At 38.9% G+C, this 23,324-nt stretch overlaps 1 protein-coding gene across 2 annotated transcripts in view; it reads left to right on the forward strand.

Moving 5' to 3' along the window:
• The first annotated feature begins 370 nt into the window (after positions 1 to 370).
• spata17 (spermatogenesis associated 17) overlaps positions 371 to 23,324 on the forward strand; it is a 40,214-nt gene continuing 17,260 nt past the window's right edge. For both annotated transcript variants that reach the window (XM_044202784.1, XM_044202792.1), the window contains exons 1-7: positions 371 to 523; positions 1,024 to 1,113; positions 2,263 to 2,344; positions 3,796 to 3,846; positions 6,599 to 6,702; positions 13,425 to 13,548; positions 19,976 to 20,218. In XM_044202784.1, the coding sequence (XP_044058719.1) occupies positions 456 to 523; positions 1,024 to 1,113; positions 2,263 to 2,344; positions 3,796 to 3,846; positions 6,599 to 6,702; positions 13,425 to 13,548; positions 19,976 to 20,218 (762 nt within the window). In that variant the 5' untranslated portion in view covers positions 371 to 455. The remainder of the gene's footprint in view (positions 524 to 1,023; positions 1,114 to 2,262; positions 2,345 to 3,795; positions 3,847 to 6,598; positions 6,703 to 13,424; positions 13,549 to 19,975; positions 20,219 to 23,324) is intronic.

A 23,324-nucleotide genomic window follows, 5' to 3' on the forward strand; every position in this document is an offset into this window, starting at 1 on the left:
CTTGCAACAGGATTATCCATTTAGATAGAAAGTGAGGTTTAAAGGGTAAAAGAGAGATGCTGTTAAAACACTCAGGGAGTCAACAGATAATTAAAACAAAATTTGCAGAAAAATGGACGGAATGATCTAAATAAAATGCTTTGTTCATATTTTAAAAATAAGATAAAACAAACGAACAAACAAATACGCTAACTTTGCAAGTTATCATTCTATAAGCTAAGCAAGTGCTTTTAACCTCACAAATAATGTCGATAAATAAGGACACTTACATCAACAGAAGGCGGGTATTTTTGTGACAGTGGGGCCGGCAGTCTCTGTTTCGTTACGACAGGTACAGGCATTGTTCATTATGTGGGCAGAAAAATCCTACTTCCTAGATGATTTGAATGCATCTCCACCACCTTGGGAAACAGCTGTGTTGTCAAGACAACAGGTAAACTCTGGCCTGAGTAGACATGGCGGAGCTGCTGAAAATAAAAAGTGAAGTTGAAGAGTTCCAAAAGGAATTCTTCTACAGAAACAGGTATGTATCATATATATGAGTACATTTTATTCAGTTATGAAACACCATTGTGGCTCCTGGCAGTCAAAGCTAAACCATTGCACCAATTAGCTAGCTGTCGTTACCTGAGATGTCAACAAACGCTATCGTCATCCTTTTGTTAGTTAACCTGGCTGACTAACGTTAGCATGTGATGTTTGTACTAAGCGTTAGTTATCATTGTTTTGACGCTATACTTACAAGCAAACAGCCGTTGCTCGTTACAGAAACGGTTGTTTTAATGAAGCAGAGATGTTTGTCGTGTGTTAGCAAAGACGGTGCTTTAGCCTGTAATTTAGACTTAAAAATGATAATGTAACTTTTGTGCAGTGGTGCCATGACGAAGGTAATGAAACTCTGAAGCATCTGCAGAGCAAACAACACATGGGACCCACAGCAGAGTCTGGCTGTGTACTTGCAAGTACAGATATACTAGTATTGTTTGCATGGCAGATTAATGGACGTGTGTCTTTGTGCCTTAGCCAAGCTGAGGAGAACAGGCAGAAGGAAAACCAGGCCGCCACCCGGATTCAGAGCTGGTTCAGAGCCTGCAAGGTGCGGGCTTACCTCAGGTATAATGTGTATGTGTGGTGAGTGACTGTGCTTTAGTCCAATTTAAATCTGTAAACCAGAAAAATAGACTTTTTGTACTCCTTCATATGCCATAGACAAAAAGAATACAATATTAATATTAATTTGAGGTTTGCTTTTTCCTTCAGGGGCTGAAAAACATTCAGTCAGGATTCTAAGAGTTAATTTCAAGGGAAACCCTGATACTTGCTCACTCTCATAACTATCCTACTTCTAGAGCTTTGCAAATGGCCTCAAGGAATAAATGTCGCTTACACTCTGTGCGCCTTTCACACACAGATAAATGAATGTCTCTATCTCTGTGCTTGTTCCTATACTGTGACCCCAGCACCATTCTGCAGGGTCAGCAGACAAACTTCCAGACAGTAGGTTAATTCAGATTACTTTAGTTAATTGATCAATGCGTTAAGTGGATAATTAGCAACAATTTTAGCTGCCTAAGTGCAACTCCGGGGTTGTGCTATCCCCACTATAAGCATTGATTTTCTGGGCATATGAATGGCCTTTTGGAAATTGATGGCCTCATTGGAGGCAGAGAATCGCAGTGGACTTGCATTTAGAGTATGTTTGAAGATGAATACGAATGTGTGCCGCCGACTAAAGGGGGTGAAAGGCTCATCAGACATGATCGAAAAGCCTGGAGGAGCAGAAATGTTCTGTGTGTATGTGTGTGTGTCTTTGTGAGAGCTTGTGTTTGTAAGCATAATGTTTCCCTGACCTTTTAATTGAAGTCCTTTACAACCTAACATTTGTATGCAGAAAACAAAACACTATTTTCTTTAGTGTCAAAATAAAAACAGATCACAGTTTATCATAGCAGTAGTGATTTGAGGGAATGTTTTTGATTTAATGAATTAAATTGCATTACATATAGGAATGCAGTTCTTTTAGCTTTTAGTATTTTTGTTTGCAGCTCCCTCATATTTCTAGAAGGTTTTAATTTTCTTGCTTTTTAGGTTTTTTGTACTCAATTAGATAATGTCTGTGCTTAAACAGACTAACTAATGATCAAACAAAGAAATGCACAATTTGATTTCCTTCCATGTGTATCTGAATAACCTTTTTCCTTCATTTCAACTGCTAAAAAACATCCAACATCCAATCCTGTCCTCAAAATGACTTTTTTACAGCCATCTGCACAAGAAGGCAATCATTATACAGAAGATATGGCGGGGCTTCACAGCAAGGGCACGTTTCAGACAAATGGTGAAGGTAAGCCAGCGCCCAGAATGGCTATAGATATATTGATTATGTTATGATAGCATGCATTAGAATTCAATTGCTATATTCCTAAGTCCCTGCGTCTCACCTTAAGCGATATAATTCACTCATTACACATTTGGAAATTAGCACTTAGGAAATATGATGCAATATGATAAGGAATTCCATCTACATCGCAACTCCTGGGATGTGTATATAGAAAGAGTGTGGATAGGAATAGAGAGAAGGAAAGAGTAGAGGAGTTTGTGTGTATGGTGTGTGTGCGTGTGTGTGTGTGCGCGCTTTAGTAAAACAAGGCCCCGTTTTCAGCATATTGCCTTCAACTGCTTCTTAATTGAACAGATTGTTGATACCGGATCCAATACCCAGCGCTCTCACGTATAATTTTCCCCTGGATTGAGTTTTGTAAACGTATCACAACAAGCTATTTATCATGCCTGTAAATTGACTGTTTGCTAAAGCATAACTGCCAGCCGCCGTTTGGGAGGCGTTCAAGAAATGGAAAGGTGGGGGGGAATTGGATGGTGGGGGTGGGGTTGAGGGGTGTTGAAATAAACGATGAAGGATGTGTCATAACACACATATGGGCTAAAAAGAGGCTGTTTGGTCTCATTTGGAAACAGACGAGTGCTAATTTGAATCACTCAAAATTGCCACCATGCACTATTTTGAATTAGCCCTAAGAGATTCTATTCTTCCTCTCTCTCTCTCTCTCTCTGCCTGTCTTTTTCTCTCTCACTCTTACGGACCTTATCATGTGTAATGTGATGTTCACAAAGCCTCATCTCAAAACATCAAGCTGAATTTACAACCTCCTTTCAAGTCTTTGTCTTCCATCCCCTTCCTCTCCTCCTTCTCTTCCCTGTGGTTATTAAAAAAGACGTGTAGAGATATGAATCCCTTTTATGGCCGACTCTCCAGTTTGCTCCTGAAATGTGCCCCCAGTGGTCGGCTGGCATGTTTGGCGTGCGACGGCTTGTCGAGTGCGCCACTGAATATTCTCTGGCCTTTTGTTTGTCACTTCTGGCAGTGCTGTCATTGATTATGAAATCCAGAGGAGAGCGTTTGGCCGTCATACATCTCCATTAGCTCGCTGCTTGACTACCATAGATTTTCTTGGCCCTTGTCTGCGTTGTTGTATTAAGAGAGCACTGTCCTCCCCTTGATACAAAGTCCCGCTAACTGCTCTCGCGCTCTCTCTTTCTCTCTCTTTCTCTCTTTCCTCTCCCTCTCTCTCCAACCCCCTGACTTTTTCCTCTTGTCTCTCTTGCTTTCCCTCTCTCCTTTTCTGCCCCCTTCCCTCCCCTCTACAGTGGCCCTATCTGTGCTGCCTCTGTGCAATGTATTATGTATAAAGAGCTCTTTATCTTTGACGCCTGCTGTGGACAGATCAGAGGGCTGGGAGACAAGATGTAACGGCATCTTTTCCTTTGTGTTCACAGGCGGCATATTTTATCATGAAGATGAATTTCTACGAGGAGATGGCGGTCAGGGTAAATATCACCACAGTGTCTTGTTTTAGCAAATGTCGTGGTGGGGGACACTCTGTTTCTCTGTGTGTGCTGTGAATGGGAGGCCCCATGAATAGCAGCCTGTAAGCACTTCATCTCACCACTTCATTGCAAAAATTGTCCATCACAGCAACTTTTTTAATCTTACATGCAGTCTTTTCTTCTTACTTTTTAAACATGTGGCATCATGTTGACATTCCTGTACAATTAAATTTTATACATAATTTAGGCCTATAAGAATTAGGTATAATACACAAAACCCCCAAATCTGATTATGCTATTTTGCTATTTAAAATGACTTATCGTAATTATGTCTCGGCACATTACATGTTAGTTGGAACATTGTCCACTTGTCATATATAACCTTAATAAGTCTTATTCTATTTATGCACAGTGCTTGGTTAAAGTGATTTTTGAATGCTATCCTTTATATCAATATCTGGCTTATATCTCAGCTATTAGCAACATTTATTTTATTTGTTTATTTTTCCTCAGTGCTCATGCCCATCAAATGTTCCCTTTCTCCCCTCAGCAGCTACTATTGTTCAACTCATAAATCATACCACCGTGACTGTGACTGATGCTTTGGCACTTTTACACAAGGATATTGCACAGAAACCTTATATTTTTACAATTCCATATAGCCTACTTTTTTGGCTAACAGTTTCTTTCTGCCTAAACTATTAAAGGGTTTTATAGGCCAACAATAAAATCCACTAGTGTTTATTGAAGAGGGTGTGTTGCTGGACAGAGATGGTTGCAGTATTTTCATATTGGTGGAAAAGTCTGGAAATTGAGGGCTTCAAGTTTTACACTTAATAAAAACCCAAACAAATAAAGCTGACCACCCCATCGTTTCAATAAATGTCACATAATAGGAGAGACATAGATCCAGGAGTAGTGTTTGACCCAGCTGCTTTAGGTCATGGGGTAAAAGGTTAGGCGTGATGTCACCATGTAGAGCAGAGCAGAAGCTTCTGAAGTTAGAGAAATTAGGCCTTTATTACCCATATAAAATAACCACAGTTTCCTAAAGGAAGCAATAGGAATTTTAATGGAAAATTAAATATATGTGAATAGGGCACAAAAGTGACTCAGTGGTTAGGAATTCAAGAAGGTACTGGGTTTTAACCCCACAAGGGCCAAATGAGGCTTTTCTGTGCAGAGCGTGCATTTAATTCTGTGTGTTTGTGTGTGTTTTCTCTGGGTGCTCCAATTTTCTCCCACCACAAAAAACTTTACATGAAGGTATTAAGCACACTCCAGCCACTACCCTTGACCAAGGCTTTGGCCTCCCTGAGCGCTGCACTGTGTACGGCTCACTGCTCCTAAAGAGATATCATGGGGCAAATGCAGACACAAATTTCTCCAAGTGGATCGATTAAGTGTAACTTCGTACTTCAAAAGGTTAAAAATAGTTATGAATGAAGAAAGGGTTTTGTGAAAATATATTAAGTACCTGGACCTATCCTTTTTTATGATGACACCTGTTGAAAAATGAAAAATGTTTTTTTACAATGTATGCAAGACTTAAAGATACAGTATATTAAGATTTCTTAGATTGCTTATATCCTGCAAAATATTGGCGGGACTGAGCACTACGCTACAATCTCAGAATCTCATCTGATACATTGGCCTTTTGGACAGAATAAAGCAATAGTGTTTGTTCATGTGTATGAAACTGAAATAGAGAGAAAGAGAGAGAGAGAGAAAAAAAAAGGGAGACACAAAGGAATAAACAATCATCTCAGAATCCCCTTGTGACACTTCCTTTGAATCAATTTTGATTCTTTTCTTTTTTCTCTCCCCTCTTGTTGTCTTTATCACGGCATGGTAGCTAACAGAGGATGATGTATTAGGGCCGTAATAGAAACCAGTGTTTACATGCCGCACCTCGGATTTGTATTAGATTCAACAGCATCGATTTCACTAGTCAACAAAGGTCAGCAAGAACTCGGGAGGCGGCAATTACTTTATTTAAAATTATCTATTGACTGGCAGATCAATGCTAATTCTCATTTTGCTCTTTGTTGTTTTTCTCCATCTTCCACTTCTCCTCTTTTCTCCTCTTCCCTCTTCTCATAGTGTGATTATTCTTTTACCTGCCATTGTTTTAATCTCCTAATTAGTCTGAAGGACATCCGCCCCCTTGCTTTAAAATGGTCCACTGGTGTGTGTGGGTGTGTGTGTGTGTGTGTGCGCTAGCTAATCTGCCGCCTCCACAATCAATGTGAACTGATACAGTTAAACATATGGAACAGTGACAGCTGTGTGTCCCTGTCTGGATTGTCCCTCCATCACTACTGGGGAAAAAACTGCATGCATGGTTTGAAAGTGTTCTCCCATATATGTTAATACCATTGTCCGTATTATGTTTAATGTGTCCTCCACAAGTTTAAGTAATGAGTAAAGTGTTGGCAAGACTGTATTTTAGACAGCAAATATAATGACAAGACACATAACAATGTCTTTGTCTCTGTGACATAGTATTATGCCTGTAATTCAAATATTGTATGTTGGTAGAGGAAAGAAAACATGCCAAAATGCTTTACCTTACCGTCTTTTGAAGAGCAACCCTATTTAGTATTGCTCATTGAAATAATTGCTATATGAAACTAATTATTTATTTCATATTTGTTAATAATTAAGCATCAAAGTTGCCACACTACCAGATGTCCCCAAGTTGTTGGCAAACTTCTGAAGAAAACCTCTGTCATGCTTTAATCCCTCACAGATCCAGCGGAGATGGAGAGGATTCTTTGTGAGGAAGTATATTCATAATTTCTATGCACGCAAGAGCTATCTTGAAGGACTCTCCAGGAAAAATGAACTTGTCAGGTAAAAAACCCCAAAACAAATGTATATGACAGTTTGACATCATTGCAACTGAATGAATGCCTGCTCCTCCTTTTTCTTTAATTTTCTTGTATGGGTTTGTATTACACTGACTTTCCTGTGGCACTTCCATCCAGTTTTGTTGTTTTTATTATATTTCTCATTTATCCAGTACAATAGTCAATACTCTTCAAGTTATATTACAACCGACATACTGCACAATACGACAGCGACAAGAAATAAGCAAGGTGTACCTTTTTGTAAAGGTGTTGTATAGTTTTGAAGTGAAGGGAAATTGCTGAATATAATACTTCACTACTTTTCCTGTCTTTTCCCATTTCTCTCCTCTGTGACACTCACTCTCTGTCTTGCTGTGTTTTTATCCTTAATGTGTTGTGGTAAAACATATCTGTTACCAGGGACCATTACAGGACCGCGAAGGGAGTCAGCTTGTACACGTTGGTTAAAAGGTGTACTTGTGTACTCATAACCTTAAAATGTGTGTGTGTGTTTGACAGAGAGAGAGAGAGGGAGAGAGAGAGAGAGAGACAGAGAGAGGTGTTGTAAGATCTGTACTTGAATAGTTGTTACCTCAGAGGAAGAGAACAGGGACAGGGGAAGAGGAAAGTGAAGGAATGAAAGAGACAGAGAGACAAAGAGACAGAGAGGAAAGAAGATAGAGAGAGAGAGAAGTCCTCTAAAGTGCTCCAGGCTAAGAGAGAGAGAAGTGAACGATGTGAAGAAATTAAAAATTAGCCTCTGATTTGAACCGCAGCTCGTGCATTAATAAAACATCCTGTGCTCCAGGGCTTACTGCTAGAGATACGCCATCTTTTATTTTTGACAAAAAAAACCATCACGTTTAGCTAATAGTCACATTTTTAATGTTGCTAATATATTTTACCAGAAAATATCTTTAGGCTTCTGCTAAAATTAAATGTAAATTTGTTAAAGTGCTCCTTGGATCACTGACTTCCCCCCTCACTTCCCCACCAGCGTTTCACCTTTCCTCCACACTCCTTGCCCCTTTTAGAGGTAGGGGGAACTAGGCTGTTAAAGTCCATTAAGGAAGTGTTGCCACTTTAGTATTATACCACACAAAGACAGACAGACACACACACACGCAACTTTGTCAAGTGTTCTGACACTATACCAGTGATGAAAGATGTAAAACTGGTAAAATCCTGCTTATAATAGTTTATCTTTTCCACCATGCCTTGTCTAAAACAGGTTAGCCACTATAAAAATATATAGCATACACTGCTATTATTTATCAAACTTGACTAAAAATTACTTTGAATGAGCATTTACAGTCATAGCGAAAACATATTTGTAATGTGTAATTAAACCAAAGGTTACACAATTTTTGGACCCTGCCTAGACAAACAAAGTTTTAAGTATTACTATACTGTCACACACATCTTTCAAATCTCAATTAAATTCAAAGAGCAGAGGTAGAATAGATCAGATAAATGGAAGTAAAGAATTATAAAACTAAATTCAAGGAGCACAAGATGTGATGTCATTTTACTGGTTTGGTTTTACTGTTTCATTATCAACTGTGTGACATCCCCAGTCTCCTCATATACATATACATACACATATACATACACACACACACACACACACACACACACACACACACACACACACACACACACACACACACACACATACATATACACACGCAGCCCTTCCTCCACAGCAGTTTGGGGTGTTGAGGTCACTTTCTCTCCAGTTAATCACATGTTTATTTAGTGCTGCCAGGGTCACGATCAATTAACGCTGTGCCGGCATTTATTTAAAATATCCTTTCTCTGTTAGCCACTGAGCCCTCGGATCGCACAGTGCCTGATCACTCACCCGCAAAGGTCTGCTTTTTAATCCACCTGCTCCCTCCCTCTTGTAAGTCTGTCTGTCTGTCCACCCACTGCATAAATTATTCAAAGTTGGACTAATGGTCCCCATTTAGTGCAGGCTGATCGGCTGCGCATGGTAATGATATAGGAGTAATACATAGACTGCCAAACCTCTCTCTCTCTGACTCTCTGTTTCAGTCTCTATTTCTCTCTCATGACAGATCTCCCTCGGACGAAACCATCTGTGTCATTTCATTAGGTACAGCATCCAGCTAATACATGCTACTTACACTACCCTCTTCTATCCCCTGCCCTCACTCTGCCTCCCTCCCTTAATCTCTGCCTCTCTCTTTCTCCTTCTCTTTCTCAATCTATTTTGCTCTATATCTTTCTCTCCCTCTCTCTCACTGGTTCACTGTGCTTCAGTGTCCATCCTCATTCATCCTTCCTCTCCTTCTGCATAGCCTAATGAAGTCAGGACCCCGGTGCAGTCCCCACTCTGCCACAGTTTTCCTTGATACCCCAACAATTTATCACTTTGTCAGGGAGACACTTAAAGTTCCTGGGCTTTAATAAGGGCATACAGTGGGATGATGGGGGCAATTAGGAAAGCGGAGCAAGTCTGCTTTGCATATTTACTAAATGTGCTGGTGTCATCGCTGCCGCCACCAACATGGCCTGTTGACTGCATGAATTATTCCTCTATCTGCAATAAACAGCTGGGTAATTATTACTGCCATAATCAGATAAATAATTCTCCCTGTGATGTTGCAACAACATGGCAATTTTTTTTACTTATCCTAAAGAGAACAAGTGAAAATTTATGGACTTAGTTTTGCTAGGCTGAGCAGCACTAGTGTTTTTTTTATTTTTTTATTCTTCTCTTCTGGTGCTATGCTGTCTCTCTTCCTCTCTCTACAATTTTCCTGTCTCTCTTTACTCCAGCCTTCTTCATTCCTCCCTCTCTTGTGTCCCTCTCAAGGACATTCATGAAAGGAGAGCTGCTATGGTGGAGAGAGTGCGGGCCTGCCTGCACGCATGCCCTGCGATCACTCTCCGCTTCTATGCGTCAGACTTTGCTCTTTCTTTCTGATCCAGTTTGGGTGGAGACAAGTTCACTCCTTCAGTCTGATTGGATTTATATATTCTGTGTGTGTGTTAAAGTATAATCTGGGTGCTGTGCTCTCTTTAGAAAATAACTTTTGAAAGTATAACAATTGGAGAAAAGTATGTAAAATGTATGAAGTTGTAAATGTTTTTCTCTTTTTGAATATTAGAAATATTTATGGGAGATAATTTCAATGCTCGAATCATTGTTTGCTTCCTAACCTTTTCGTGGCATTAGTTTTACTACTTTAGTGAATTAGTTAATCAATCAGTCAGTCACTTAAATGGAAACGCTGTGTTATGAGGGTGTTGAGACAGGGTGTTTAGACAGTGACAGGCTCAATGTATTGAGCCTGTCACTGTCTAAATTGACTGGCTGACTACCCCCTCCTTGCCAGCTATTGAATCATTCAATTGGAGCAATTAAAACAACCAATCAGGTCAAGCCTCCATTAAATATTTAGAACCTGGCCAATTAGCTACTCTGGTGCTGGCCTGGATGACCGCAGGTGTGTCCCACAATGCCTCACTCTCTGATACCCCATCAGCCCTTGATGCCCAGTTTTGACCCATGGAGTAAATAATTGAGGAAGAAGTGAGAAATTTAGCTGTACAATATTAGCCATTTAAATAAGTTAACAGTCCAGGGTGAAAATGTCAGTTAGAGTTTCAATTATTTGAAAGTAGTTCAAGTATGCTTGATTAGCTTGTCCAACAGTTCAGCAGTCATCAAAAGTATAGTCAGAGTGTTCACACTGCATTATATGGCATGCTAAGCACATTATAAGCATCAAATAATCATTATAATGGAGTACAAGCAATAATAAAATAATGCTATGAAGTAAAAAATAACTTTAGCTGTTATCTATATATCAAATGACAATTATAGCATGTATAATGTAATATACTGACATGATAATGCAATTAGAGCACATTTTTATTTGACTTTCAAGTAAAATTATATCAGCTTTAAATATCCTTTTCAGTAATCACAACACATTAAAGGAGAGGTTTGTGTTAAAACAATAAACAGGTGCCCATATGTACATTGAAACAGGTTTTGCTTGCTGTAATCGTTCCTCCTGTTCATACTGGCAGTGAAGAGACCACTTCCTAATGCGCTTTCAATGTAAGGGATGGGGGACAAAACCTGCTTTCTTTAAAAAATGTAATGTAAATTCCCTCTTTTTTAACTCTTCTTCCCCTGCAACACAGGATATTTTATATAAAAAGACTGTAACTTTGGAAGACACCCACTTGTTTTGTCTAACTTAAAATGAACTCTAAAAGCTGTTAAGTGGAAAAATGGCATTGATTGTTGTTGAGATATAATAATGAGCTTAAACATTAGAGTTTTAATGAGTGGCAGTGGTAGCAGGAATATGTGTTTTTAAAACAATGTTTTCAATGACTATATACATAGACTCAAATTTACATTTTGCTCACTCAAGCGATTTAAACCAATATAGTCAATCAGTATATTGTCTGTATTCTCAGTATATAATTGATGGTAAGTAAACTCTTGAATGAAAAAGTAACCTAAAGTGTGATTTACTTACAGTATGTACTCCAACAAGATGTATGTCTGTGCGATCAAAATACCAAAAGTTTTTTTTGTACCTATACACTGTTTTTTTCATATACAGAAGTCAAGTATATCAAGATGATTCCTACGAAAGCATCAGTGTAGGTTAATAATCCAGATGTAACACTATGTTATATTTAACATACAACAAAATTACAAGACTATGTTTTACCACACTGTTTCTTGCCTTCTGTCTTTCAATTTCACTCAGTCAAACACACACACTCTCACACACACACACACACAAACAGGGCACGTGCTGCGTGCTGAACAGGGCTAATGAGGGTTGTATGTTGTGGCGGCTGGTTGGGTCGACACAGATCGAGGTGCCTTCAGCCGTTACAAATCTGTTTGGCTTTTGTCCACTACACAGCAATTAATAACACTGGGGCTGGGGGCAGGGAAGCAAAGGTCACCCATTCAGCCTGACATACACACCACATACACTCACACACATGGACGCACATATAAGCAAAAGTGTGTGAACACATAGTATGAACATTGAGAGACACATACATATTGCTGACACACACACACAGACACAGACATATAAGAACAGGTTCTGACCCTTGGTAACATTGCCAGTCAGTTTTTAAGTCGGTATTAATGCATGAACGAACATAAATACACACATATACTGTAAACACACACATGCACCAATTGGTGTGTGAACCAGACTGCCCCACAATAAACCAAAACTTTATATTTTACATTAATAAGTAATATTCCTGTTAGCTAGGTGGAAAAATAGGGGCCAAGCAACCTCTATATTTGCACACACACACACGCACACACAAGGACACACAAGCACATATAGACATACATCCATACACAGTCTTAAATTACTGTGCTTAATATTACATAAACACACACAGACACATTTAAACTTGCTGTCATTCTCACTACACACACACACACACACACACACACACACACATGCACACAAACGCACACAGTGCTCTGCATATTTCATTTATTTTGTAATTTAATCTGGTGCTGAGGAAGGAATGAGAATGCAAAGGCAACGGGAACAGTGTTGTGATTTCTTTTTAAATGTCAGTAGCCGCAGAATGTGTTAACCTCACATTACAGACACACTATGAATATTCTGATTCCTCTGTGGAGGCTTGTAATTGAAAACAGAAGTCGGGTAGAGAAAGAAGCAATGGAGAAGAAGGAGAGAAAAAAGGGATAGGAAAAGAGAACAAAAACGAAGGATTGCCGATGAGCTACGGCTTTACCCTTAGCTGTGTGTGTGTGTGTGTGTGTGTGTGTATTTTTCACATTACCATGGCATGTGTGTTTTAGTAATTGTTTCCAATTCCCTTTTTAAGTTATTACCCCCTTGTAACAATAAGGCTATGTGATTGCGGAATGAAATTGCTGTGTATGGGCTTTTAATGCATCCCATTTAGCCAGCTTTGCTTAACAGATGTCACAGACAGACCTGTCCTGGCTGCGGTGATGAAATATATCCATCATCCTCCCACTTATAGCCTCTTGTGCTCTCACTTTGCTTTTTCCATCCAAGCAGTCTCATTCTCTTGTTTTTCTCCCACAGCTCCTCTGTCTTTTCTGTCTGTCCCAGTCTCTCTCTTATCATTAGGCCGTTTTTTATCCATCTGAAGGACACTCCAGGGAACTGTCAGCTTTACGACGGAAGACTGTGTTCAAATACACACTAACATGTGCACAAATGTACTTGCATGAAGTTTACGTGGTGCACAAGTCTTTCATTTAAATAATGTTAAGATATAAGGTCAGCTGAATCACCGGATAATGTGTAACGTAACAGGTTAATTTGGTCTGGTGAAGGTAACGTCAAAACATTAGTTATATCGAGTGATGTAGTGTTAAATTAAACTAAATGTAGGGGCAGTAGCCAGACAATCATTGTCTTCCAGTAAACATACATGAGTGTATGAGTATGATGAACTATTGTATGATTTAGATATGATATTTAGATATGACTACTTATGAAGGCATGAAATTATATCTAAGTGTTAGTATAAAATGATTAATAAACTTAATATTCATCTTTTTTAAATGTATTGTACAGTGCATATATATTATATTTATATTTGACTGTCAAATACCCATTGTATAAATTAATTCAATGGAAGTTTGGAATTTGAAGTGCAAAAATATTTGTGTATGGTGTGTGTACCCTGTAGGAGGGAGCTGGATGAACTTGAGAAACTCCAGAAGAGAGAGAGAGACTGTCTGGAGATGGTGAAAGAGCAGACAGCCATGGTCTACCAAGCTCACCGGTTACACCACCTCCTCAGTACAAAGCAGGTTGGTCTACAGGAACACAAACACACACACAATCGCACACATTTGACATAGAAATGGCTATGATTAGACCAATATTTGACCAGAGACCGATATTAAATTGTGATTCCTTCTTAACAGCTACATAAAATGGTTTAGTCAGAAATATTTTACATTACAAGTAATTTGACTTGATGGCTCCATTCAGAGCAACTTTTATGTTCAGTCAGAAAGCAGTGTCATATTGGGCACGTAGAAAAACAAACCTTAAGCTATAACAGAAATCAGCACCATATAACACGACCTTACATCAGCACATGTAGGACTGAGTGTCAAAACTAATAACGTTAGCAGCAACATGATTAGGCTTTCAACTTGCAGTGTAGCAGATATAACAACCATCTACCACTTTTCATGAAAAGCAGTAGTCTTAAATTCATAAGTTTCATAGGTTCGAGGAGTGTGTGTGAGCAAATCCATCAAGTTAGGGGGATAACATCATAATAGCTTTGTGGCACATATTTTTTTTTTTAGCTAAAAATACATGTTTGCAACATTTCAAATAGCAAATAACTTCAAATCCAACACATAGAACCCCAAAATCTCATGAAATATTGAAATAAATGTGACACAATTAATCACCAGCAATTACTTAGGGGTGGTGCCTGGGTAGAGTGTGCAGGAGGAGGAGGAGGACTCATCTGTAATGATGTATGTTTTTGTGTTGATATCAATACTACATGTATTTGGACGTATCTGTTATGTTTAATAACTTGCGGACTGCAACTGCAGTTCACACATCTAACTTTGTGCGCTGCACAAAACTTCAACAGCTCTCCTGACTTTTTCACAACAACCTTATTTTCAGCAGACTGTTATAAAATTGCCATGCTCACTACAGTTACTAGTCTCTACTAACATTAGCGGCGCGCTCATGTGTATGTGTTTGTGTGCTATGTGAGAATCTGACTGGGTGCAAGGTAGCAGTGAAAACGTGGTATGGAATTTCATTGATTTGGACATTCTCTCAATAAGCAAGCGGAATGGATTTGATAACAAAGCACTGACATAACGCCAAAAAAGTGCCTAGTGGATTATAATTTCTAATAATTTAAAAAAGTGGGTGGGACTAGCTGCTCTACAGTCATGCATGTACAGTATCTCCGAGACAAAAAAGTTTGAAAAGAGAACAATTTCTGTTTGAACTTCTTTGACTCACCATCAATATCTACAATAGCTTATTATAACACTAAGGTGGTATAATGAAATGAAAGTTTATAGTAGATTTTTTTTTATTTGGGTCTGATAGAAATGTAAATAGCTGATAGAGATAGTGATGATAATATGGCTTTCATCTTCACTCAAAAAGTTTGACATTTGTCGGAGTCTTGTGCTCTGTCAGCTTGGAACACGGTCCGCCCGTCGAGTACTTGATGTTGATGGAGCAGGTTTCTGTTAAGATGTGGGCACAACAGTCTCTGATTCCCGTTGCTTGGCCAGCCTGAGTCCCATTTTGTCCAGACTAGACATTAGCCAGGAACAGCCTTAAGTCCAACCTGGGCCAGCATGGCTCCTATCCCGGGTCTCTTTCCTCTCCTCCTGGGCGATCACAGCACCCGCTTTGGTGCCTGCCTGGTCCAGTTGATCTGGCTCAAGGTCTGCTGCTCTTTAATCCAATCCGACTTCCTTTTCAGATGACAACGATGATGTATTAATGTCATAGGTGATATGTGTTTGAGCAATAAAGCCGGGGAAAAAAACAGATGAAAAACAAGAATGTAGCTAGTGGAGTATGAAGGAGCTACAGGCCGCAGCATCTGCATGCGCAGCTGTTCTGATCCAGTCGATTTGAATAATTTTGGCTTAGCCCTTTAAATCAAATGCAACCAGACATCGTTCAATGATTGTTCAATGACTACACTAAGATTTCTGGCTTGGTTTGTGGTTTTTAATAATACTGATTGAAGCTGAGCACTGACTTTTAATCGTTGCTCCTTGGCTCCAAATATAATGACTTCAGTTTTATCTTTGTTTAATTGGAGAAAATTCTGGCACATCCAATCATTGATTTCTTCAGTACACTTACTCATTGCTTGTATTGGACCATAGTCCCCTGGCGACATTGTTATGTTAATTTTTGTGTCATCTGCATAATTATGGTAACATAGTTTGTTGTTTTCCATAATCTGAGCCAGGGAGCATGTAGATGTTAAACAGAAGAGGCCCCAGAATGGAGCCTTGGGGAACTTTTTTTGTCCACTCATAGGTGTAATTACCTATAGACACAATGTAGTCCCTGTCTTTTAAGTAGGATTCAAACCAGTTTAATACTGTGCCAGAAAGTTTTCAGTGCCTGTGGGAAGACACCAGAGTGAAGAGACAATGTTAACAATTTGTAGAAGGTCTGAGGGCATGCAACATTTTTGAATTTTTCTAATTAGTACTCTAATTAGACACCCATGATCACTTCATAATCCCAAAGTGGAACTAAGGAGCATGGATTTGAAGACAGATCAATAATACACGTGAACCCATTTTGTGGTTATCTGGTGTCACTGTGTCTTTCTGAAATGTACGTCCTAGAGAATATACAGGCAACATTGCTGACTCACTAGAAACTTTGTACTAAGAAAGTTAACATACACACATGCACACGTATGCACATGCACAGCTAAAGATGCAGGGACTAACACAGGCAATGAGATAAGAGTTACAGATAGGGAGTTCCTCCAGAAACAGGCCACAGAGAGAGGATGGGTCTTCTTTCTTTCTTTCTTTTGTTAACATAGGTGGGCTTTGTAGAGTTCAGGTGTGTGTGTGTGCACACATGAGTAAGTATGCGTCCTCATGGCTCTTCTGATGTGCTGAGTGGAGTATTTTAGTGCTTCCCCTGGCACAGGTGTGCATGTATGTATGTGTGTGTGTGTGGCATCCACGCATCTCTGTGAATCCCCACTGGGATCATAATGAAGACAAAGCACACTGGTCACTGTTGATTCAGCACCACTACTCCTCCACTACTACTCTCTCTCTCTCTCTCTCTCTCTCTCTCTCTCTCTCTCTCTCTGTCTGTCTCTCTCTCCTTCATGCCTGCACATCCAGCATCGTCATCATCTGGCTTACTACCTACTTCCTGCAGGTATCCCTTGTTCACCTGAGATACTGACATATACACACAACTTTCACACATTTTATTATGAAGATGGTGTAAGCTGGAGTGCAGTGGAGTCTGCATTTTGTCAGATCATGTTTGATTCTCCAAATGCTTTGGATTGGTTGTATACCCATATTTTCATTGTTTTTATAATTTTATATATAACTATATTGGATATTTTATGAATAAGCAAGAAGGAAAGAAAGCAAGAAGAAAAGTTTGTGTGCTCTTCCCCGCCCTCTGTCCATCTCTTTCTCTCTATATACCTCTCTCTCTCTTTCTCTGCATATGGCAGGGGACTCTTTCCCTTGGTAGCTCTGACCTTGTCAGCAGTGAATAGATGGCTCTCCCACACAGTTCATCCTTCCTCACTTCTCGGACCCCAGCCCACACACACACACACACACTCACACACACTCACACACAGCTTACCAAAAGGCCCCGAGTCCCTATGACAGAGACAGAGATGGTGTGTTCCTGGGGTCAACATCATTGCTCTTCCCGTAGCTAGGTTGGTACTTTTGGGCTTGCTTGTGCGCATGTGTGTGTGTTTGTGTCTTTAGGAGTGGTGAGGATTACATTTGTGTATGTGTTTGTGCGGTGTGTGTGCCCCCAGCCTCTGTTCCTTCCTGTTTGAGTTAGGTGTGTACAGTCAACCCTTATGCATTTTATAGACTGATACTGAACACTAAAGAAATGTCATTAAATACACAGAAAATCCTGATTTTGGGTTGGTTTCTATATTTAGACACTTCTTAAGATGTTGCTGAGTGGTCCATTTTATAAAGAATTTTGAAGGTACATTTTATTCAGTCATCACACTCTGATATACTTAATTACAGTCACATACATATAGTCTAGTAAAAAAACGCTTGCAAAATGCTATTTTGTTGTGCTATTTTTAAAGGGTCAGGACCATTTATTAGAAGCTCTTAAAGGAGTGTGTGAATGCAAAGGAACAAGTGCAGTCCAGCTGTAGTGCAGTGATACATTCATAGGAGGACTACAGTATCAGGAGTTGATGCAAGCTTTAGTAATGGTTCTCTGGAGGCACAGAGTGGAAAGGCACAACTATACAGTACCCAAAATATTCTTTCAAGGACATACAATGTCCCATTTTTAAAGTTGAATATATGCTTGAGTAAACACTGAGCTAGGAGTTATTTTAGAAAACGAGAGGGCAAATACAATTAATTGTAGTAGAATGTACCTCGTTTTTGATTCTATATTAATAACTATTGTCTGTTTCCAATATTTATTGTATTTACTGTAGTCATTTAAAAGGTTGCATTGCATATTGTCATATTTGGATTTACATGTACACAATAATGCTGCAACTGCAAATATTGAACAGCAATGTCTGGCCGCTTACATGATTACATAAACTGAGAACTTCCCTCAATAATTCAATTCTTGCTGGTGTATGATGCCTAAGGTCCTCCTCTTTTATAACCTGGAAGGAAAGGACCTTATACATTCTGCAAGTAGCTGTAGAAGGCATTATTGGAAAGAAACACCCATTAATCTAAACCACTTGTGACTGGTTTAATCACATTAAAATTGTATTTTGATGTACAGTATGTGTGCCACTGCTATTTAAAGTTAAAAAAGCTCTAGTTTTAAGAGGTGGTCCACTCATTTTGACCCATCAAAAATAATAAATTAACTCTACTGTCAGCTTTGTGCTGGCAAAAAAAAAAAAAAAAACTGCACCAAGGACCCATCAGTTAAATATCTGCTGTTATCCAGTTCTGTCTACAACCCATGGTTACAGAAATCAGGGTCAGTGAAGTTGAATTAATTTCTCTCTACTCGTTCTGAAACACTTGACACTGACATCAAAAGTACTCATGGTCTAATAATGAAACATTTACTAATTAACCAGTCTGTTCATATGTTATTTTTAAAAGAGTGAGGTTTGGGTCGATATAGTTGGAGCAATTTCCCACTTATGCCCTTTCTCTCTCCTCTCTCTTCGTTGTCCCAGTCTTTTAGAGTGGCCTAAATAGCAAGCAGTGTTATTAGCATATAGAGTAGATACAGAGTCCTCCAACTCAAAGCTTTGGTCTGGTAATTAACACACAGGCAAAAGGATCACTGTGATTTGAATAATTATTACTGAGGCCGTCTGTGGCAAATCTCTACCCCACTTCAGAACAGGGGAGGCAAAGTTTTGTATGTGTGTATTTGTGCGTGTGTTGTTCTAGTGAATAGCTAGATTCAAGTCTTGTATAATGCCACATTTGAGACAGATGCAGCTAGGTTGTCCTTGTAGTCATTTTTGTTATCTATCTGTATTTAGTGCACACACTGAACAGAAAAAATGATGTTTCAAATTACTTCAGAATATAAACTAACAGTTGTTAGTTTCATTTTAAGCTGTCCCAGTAGGTGGCCGTTCTATTATTTGATGGTACCCCTGATAAACAAAACTTCTTTTTGGTTTTCCCAAACTCCTAATGGATTTTAATACATTATAGTGTTTGGGGAGTAAAATATCCAGGATATCCTGATTCCTCAAAAAAGTATAAAAAACTAATAATAATCCATCTGCAACCTCCTTGGTTTGAATCTGGGTGGGGACCCAAATAGGAGCCTTAGAGTAATATCCTTATAGCCAGTCAAAAATACATGTATGCATCTAATCATATCACATTGCTCATACTCATACTCTGTGTCTCTCATTCCCTTTTTTTCTCTGTAATATAGGGTTTACCTCTCTCTCTCTCTCTCTCTCTCTCTCTCTCTCTCAATTTACTGTTGTACAATTACATTCAATTGGGCTTTATTGGTATGGGAAACAGATGTTAACATTGTCAAAGCATGTGTAAAATTAAAACATACAGAAACAGAAGAATTGTGATATTAAAATATATACAGATAAGTAAGATATGATGATGATGATGATGATGATGATGATGATGATAATAATAATAATAAGAGACTTGCAGTTAAAATACAAATACAAAAAGTGAAAACTAAACACTGCAACATTTGTGTGTGTGTGTGTGTGTGTGTGTATGTGTGTGTGTAGGTCATTCACTGTCCCTCAGGCTGTGGCATGTTGATATGTATTGCGCAGCAAGATCTGCCCTGTCTCCTTCTCCTAGGAGTATTTTTAATTTAGCTCTTTGAAATCTGAGATTACAGAGTTGAACTTGTTAAAGTCAATGTTCCTTATTTCAGTGAATGTTGTAGGAGGAAGTGCTTCTCTGTCTCAACCTCACCTGTCAAAAAGTCACTCTCTCTCTCTCTCTCTCTCTCTCTCTCTCTCTCTCTCTCTCTCTCTCTATTCAGTGCCCAGGGGTTTTCAACTCTCCATTCAGGCCAGCCCCCCATGAGATGGAACAACTGCTGAGGCAGGTCAAGTACCAAGCCCCCACCAGGCTAGCCCCCAGGGGTAGGGCTTGTTTCTTGGTCATGCCTGGCCCAACAGCCCCCAGTTTCCCTGGGACTCTTGGATCCCCATGGATGAAAACAACTAGAACCTGCTACTCCTCAAGGCCCATACTGCCCCCCATTTCCAGCAAGAAACAGCAGGTGAGATGATAAAAGATGGGACCATGACAGACATAAAAAGGTGGAGACAGAATAACAGAGCACAACAATATAAAAGAAAATATACAAGAGACACAGACTATAAGGGGGAGAATGAGAAAAAAAAAAGAAAGAAATAGAGCATGTACAAGAGGTGAAGGAGAGTATTAGTTTTACAAAGTGTCATACCAATAATTAGAGCCCCCCGACATCCCCTTCTTGTCCCATTGGAGATGGTTCTTGGTGCAAGCAGAGATCCTTTTAAGGCTCTTTTTAAAGAAGAATGACATCATTAAAACATAGCAGACAGCTCTCTTGGGGGCTACTGCACAGATCCGTTTAGTGTCTGTATTTCGGTGAGTAGTATGTGTGTGACTGTGTGGCTACGTGTTACTGTCAAATGTTTGTGTACCATAGTGTGTGTGTGTGTGTATTTAATAGTGGGTCCAATACGCAGCTCTCATTTGTGTTCCTCATTAATTCACTGTGGCTTGTCCACTCAGTATGATCTGTGCTGTAACAGGCACTGTTTACTTTCATGTGGAATTGACATATTTTTTCTTCTACATGACCAAACTTAGAACTCTAGTTTGATATTTTACTTGAATTTGTGGTCTGAAAGTTTATTGTATTATATGTGTTAGTTTTTTGCAATGTATGGGGCCACTGGAAGAGAATATCCAATGTATAATATACATCAGAAAGATAGAAAAAGTGGGATTTTTTATCTTTAGGGAACTCTGTGTTACCATATTAAACTTTTGATCACAGTCATTTTTGACACATTCTTGACATACTATCAGGCTATCAAGTTATTATACCTAAACATCATGCCTTCTTACACATTCAGCAGACACAGCAACATGGGCATCCCATTGGAGTTTTCTTTCTTCTACCTGTTAGTCCAGAATTCACTCGCTTGTTAAAATTGTAAGTGGTTGGAAAGTGCTGTTGTGATTTAACAATATGAATGGAAAAACCAAAGCAGTGAGCTGAAGGCGCCTGAAAGAAACAAAAATCTGAAGAGTAAATAAGCCTTTTTCATGGAAGACATTTTGACATGTCTCAGTAGAAAAAGGTGTAAATAATGAAATTAATGATTGCTGAATTCCATTTAGTTGCTTTAGTTTCAGGGTCCTGGTATTGTGTATGCTGGCTCACTGTCACACTGTTATGGCTTACTGGGACTCTTGAATAGAACTGAGCCATAGTTAATATTATTTGTAACTGCTGACAATGACCAGTCAAAATGTCTGCTGTGAAAAAAGCCTATTAATTCAGTGTTAATATCGAAACTATTTATGAAAGAAGCTTTAAAGCAATCCAACAGTTGAACTGGAGCTGACTGAAGAGTCCTTTCAGTTGCTGTCAATTTACAATGTATCATGGTCCAGCTGTGCATTTGTGCATATGTGTGTGTACATATGTGATTGTGTGCATGTATATGTGTATGTATGTTGATGATTTGATGAGGAGCCACTTCACCATTTGTGTTATTTATGCTCTGTAGCATAAATATGGCAAAGTTTTTTCCCTATTATCAGATTCTACTAATGTAAAACATAAGTGAGCAGAAATGAGGCATGGATGTGTCTCATTTTGTTAGCTGCACTTCACACACACTACCTGTATTTCTCTGTTTTGAGTGTGTGTGTGTTTGTGATTAGTGCAGGAAGTCCCCCTTTCTTTCTTTTGCACTCACCCCTACACCTCCCCTCCCTGGTGTGATAACTATCTAGTGGTGATGGATAAGGTTGAGGTGCTGGCTGTGGAAGTGGTCAGGCCAGGCCACTGATCCCGTGGCGATAGGAGCAAGGACAGGGTCCCCGTCCCTCCCTCTATCTCTCCCCCCTCATCTTCCCTCTTTTTTTTCCACACCGAATAACAACTGAAGGTCACCTCAAACAAAGCAACAACATTTAAGTTAATCTGCACTGCACAAAGTTTACACACGACTCTCCAAAGAGAGCATATACAATTACGTACATAGTAATGCATGTTTAGAAGTTGCACTTTTTTCTTCTTCACACATAAAAGTTTAAATATTTATAACTGAAAAATGTCTTCGCATCTAGGATTGTTAACATTTCACACTAAAACTACTAATGGATAGTAAAAACAGCATTAATGAACCATTAACGGAATTTTCCCTCTAGATCATCAAAACTGGAATGAATAAACATCACTGAGTGTTGAGATTTGAAAATTACATTTCTGTGACACTAATAAATGCAATGTCCTCAGCTAAAAAAAAAACGCTATCTGTGTTTTTAGAAATTACAAAAGCTGACTTGTAAAATAAATACAGTTTTTCAGTGAGATGACTTATTCATTTACTTGTTAAGAGAGTAACCACTGTATTGAATATGTTTCAAATGTATCCAGTTCCTTCATTACAAGGGCGTGACGAGCATGATGAAGTCTCAAGGGGATGTAAGAGGGGATGTGAGGTTAGACAGGGAACAGCACAAAAAATTGTCACTAAAAATGACTTTTCTTTGTCTTTGCAACTTTGATATGTCAGTAGACATCAGAAACCTATCACTCCAGGGTAGGAGCCACAATGTCAAGAAGATGTACGAGGAATACAATTGACAGACAGATGTTTAAAGTTTAACTGACTTGTTTGTGAGATTTAGTCCCCCAAAACAATCAGATAAATAAAGTTAGAGAGAAAACAGGCTATATATTTTATGCAACTGCACTTCAAGCAATAACAAAAACAAAAATGAATTTAACCTGTTAGAAGCATTGTCTGTGTAGCCACAGTCTGATATAGCTTATGCCACTGTTCTATAGAACTTCATTCTTGCCAAAAACTGCTAAAAACACATAAAAAAGATATACTGTTGTAATGGGTGACATTTTCCTTCATTGTTATCATGCGTTTTCTTGAAAACTATTTTTTTAACTTAATGCGTGAGAAATCATTTTCTTTTTTCCGTTTTAATTTTATACTCTAATAACTTTTTCTTTGTCACATTGATCAAGTTAGAGGTCAGTCACAGTGAAATTTTGTTTTATTCCATTTTAATTTATTATGGTGTTTTCTCTAAGGCTTCACTGCTGTGATGATGTTGCCTGAGCGCATGAAACAAATCCCAAAGAA

The sequence above is a fragment of the Siniperca chuatsi genome, linkage group LG1 (assembly GCF_020085105.1).
Source record: "Siniperca chuatsi isolate FFG_IHB_CAS linkage group LG1, ASM2008510v1, whole genome shotgun sequence".
In the NCBI taxonomy this organism is placed as follows: Eukaryota; Metazoa; Chordata; class Actinopteri; order Centrarchiformes; family Sinipercidae; genus Siniperca; species Siniperca chuatsi.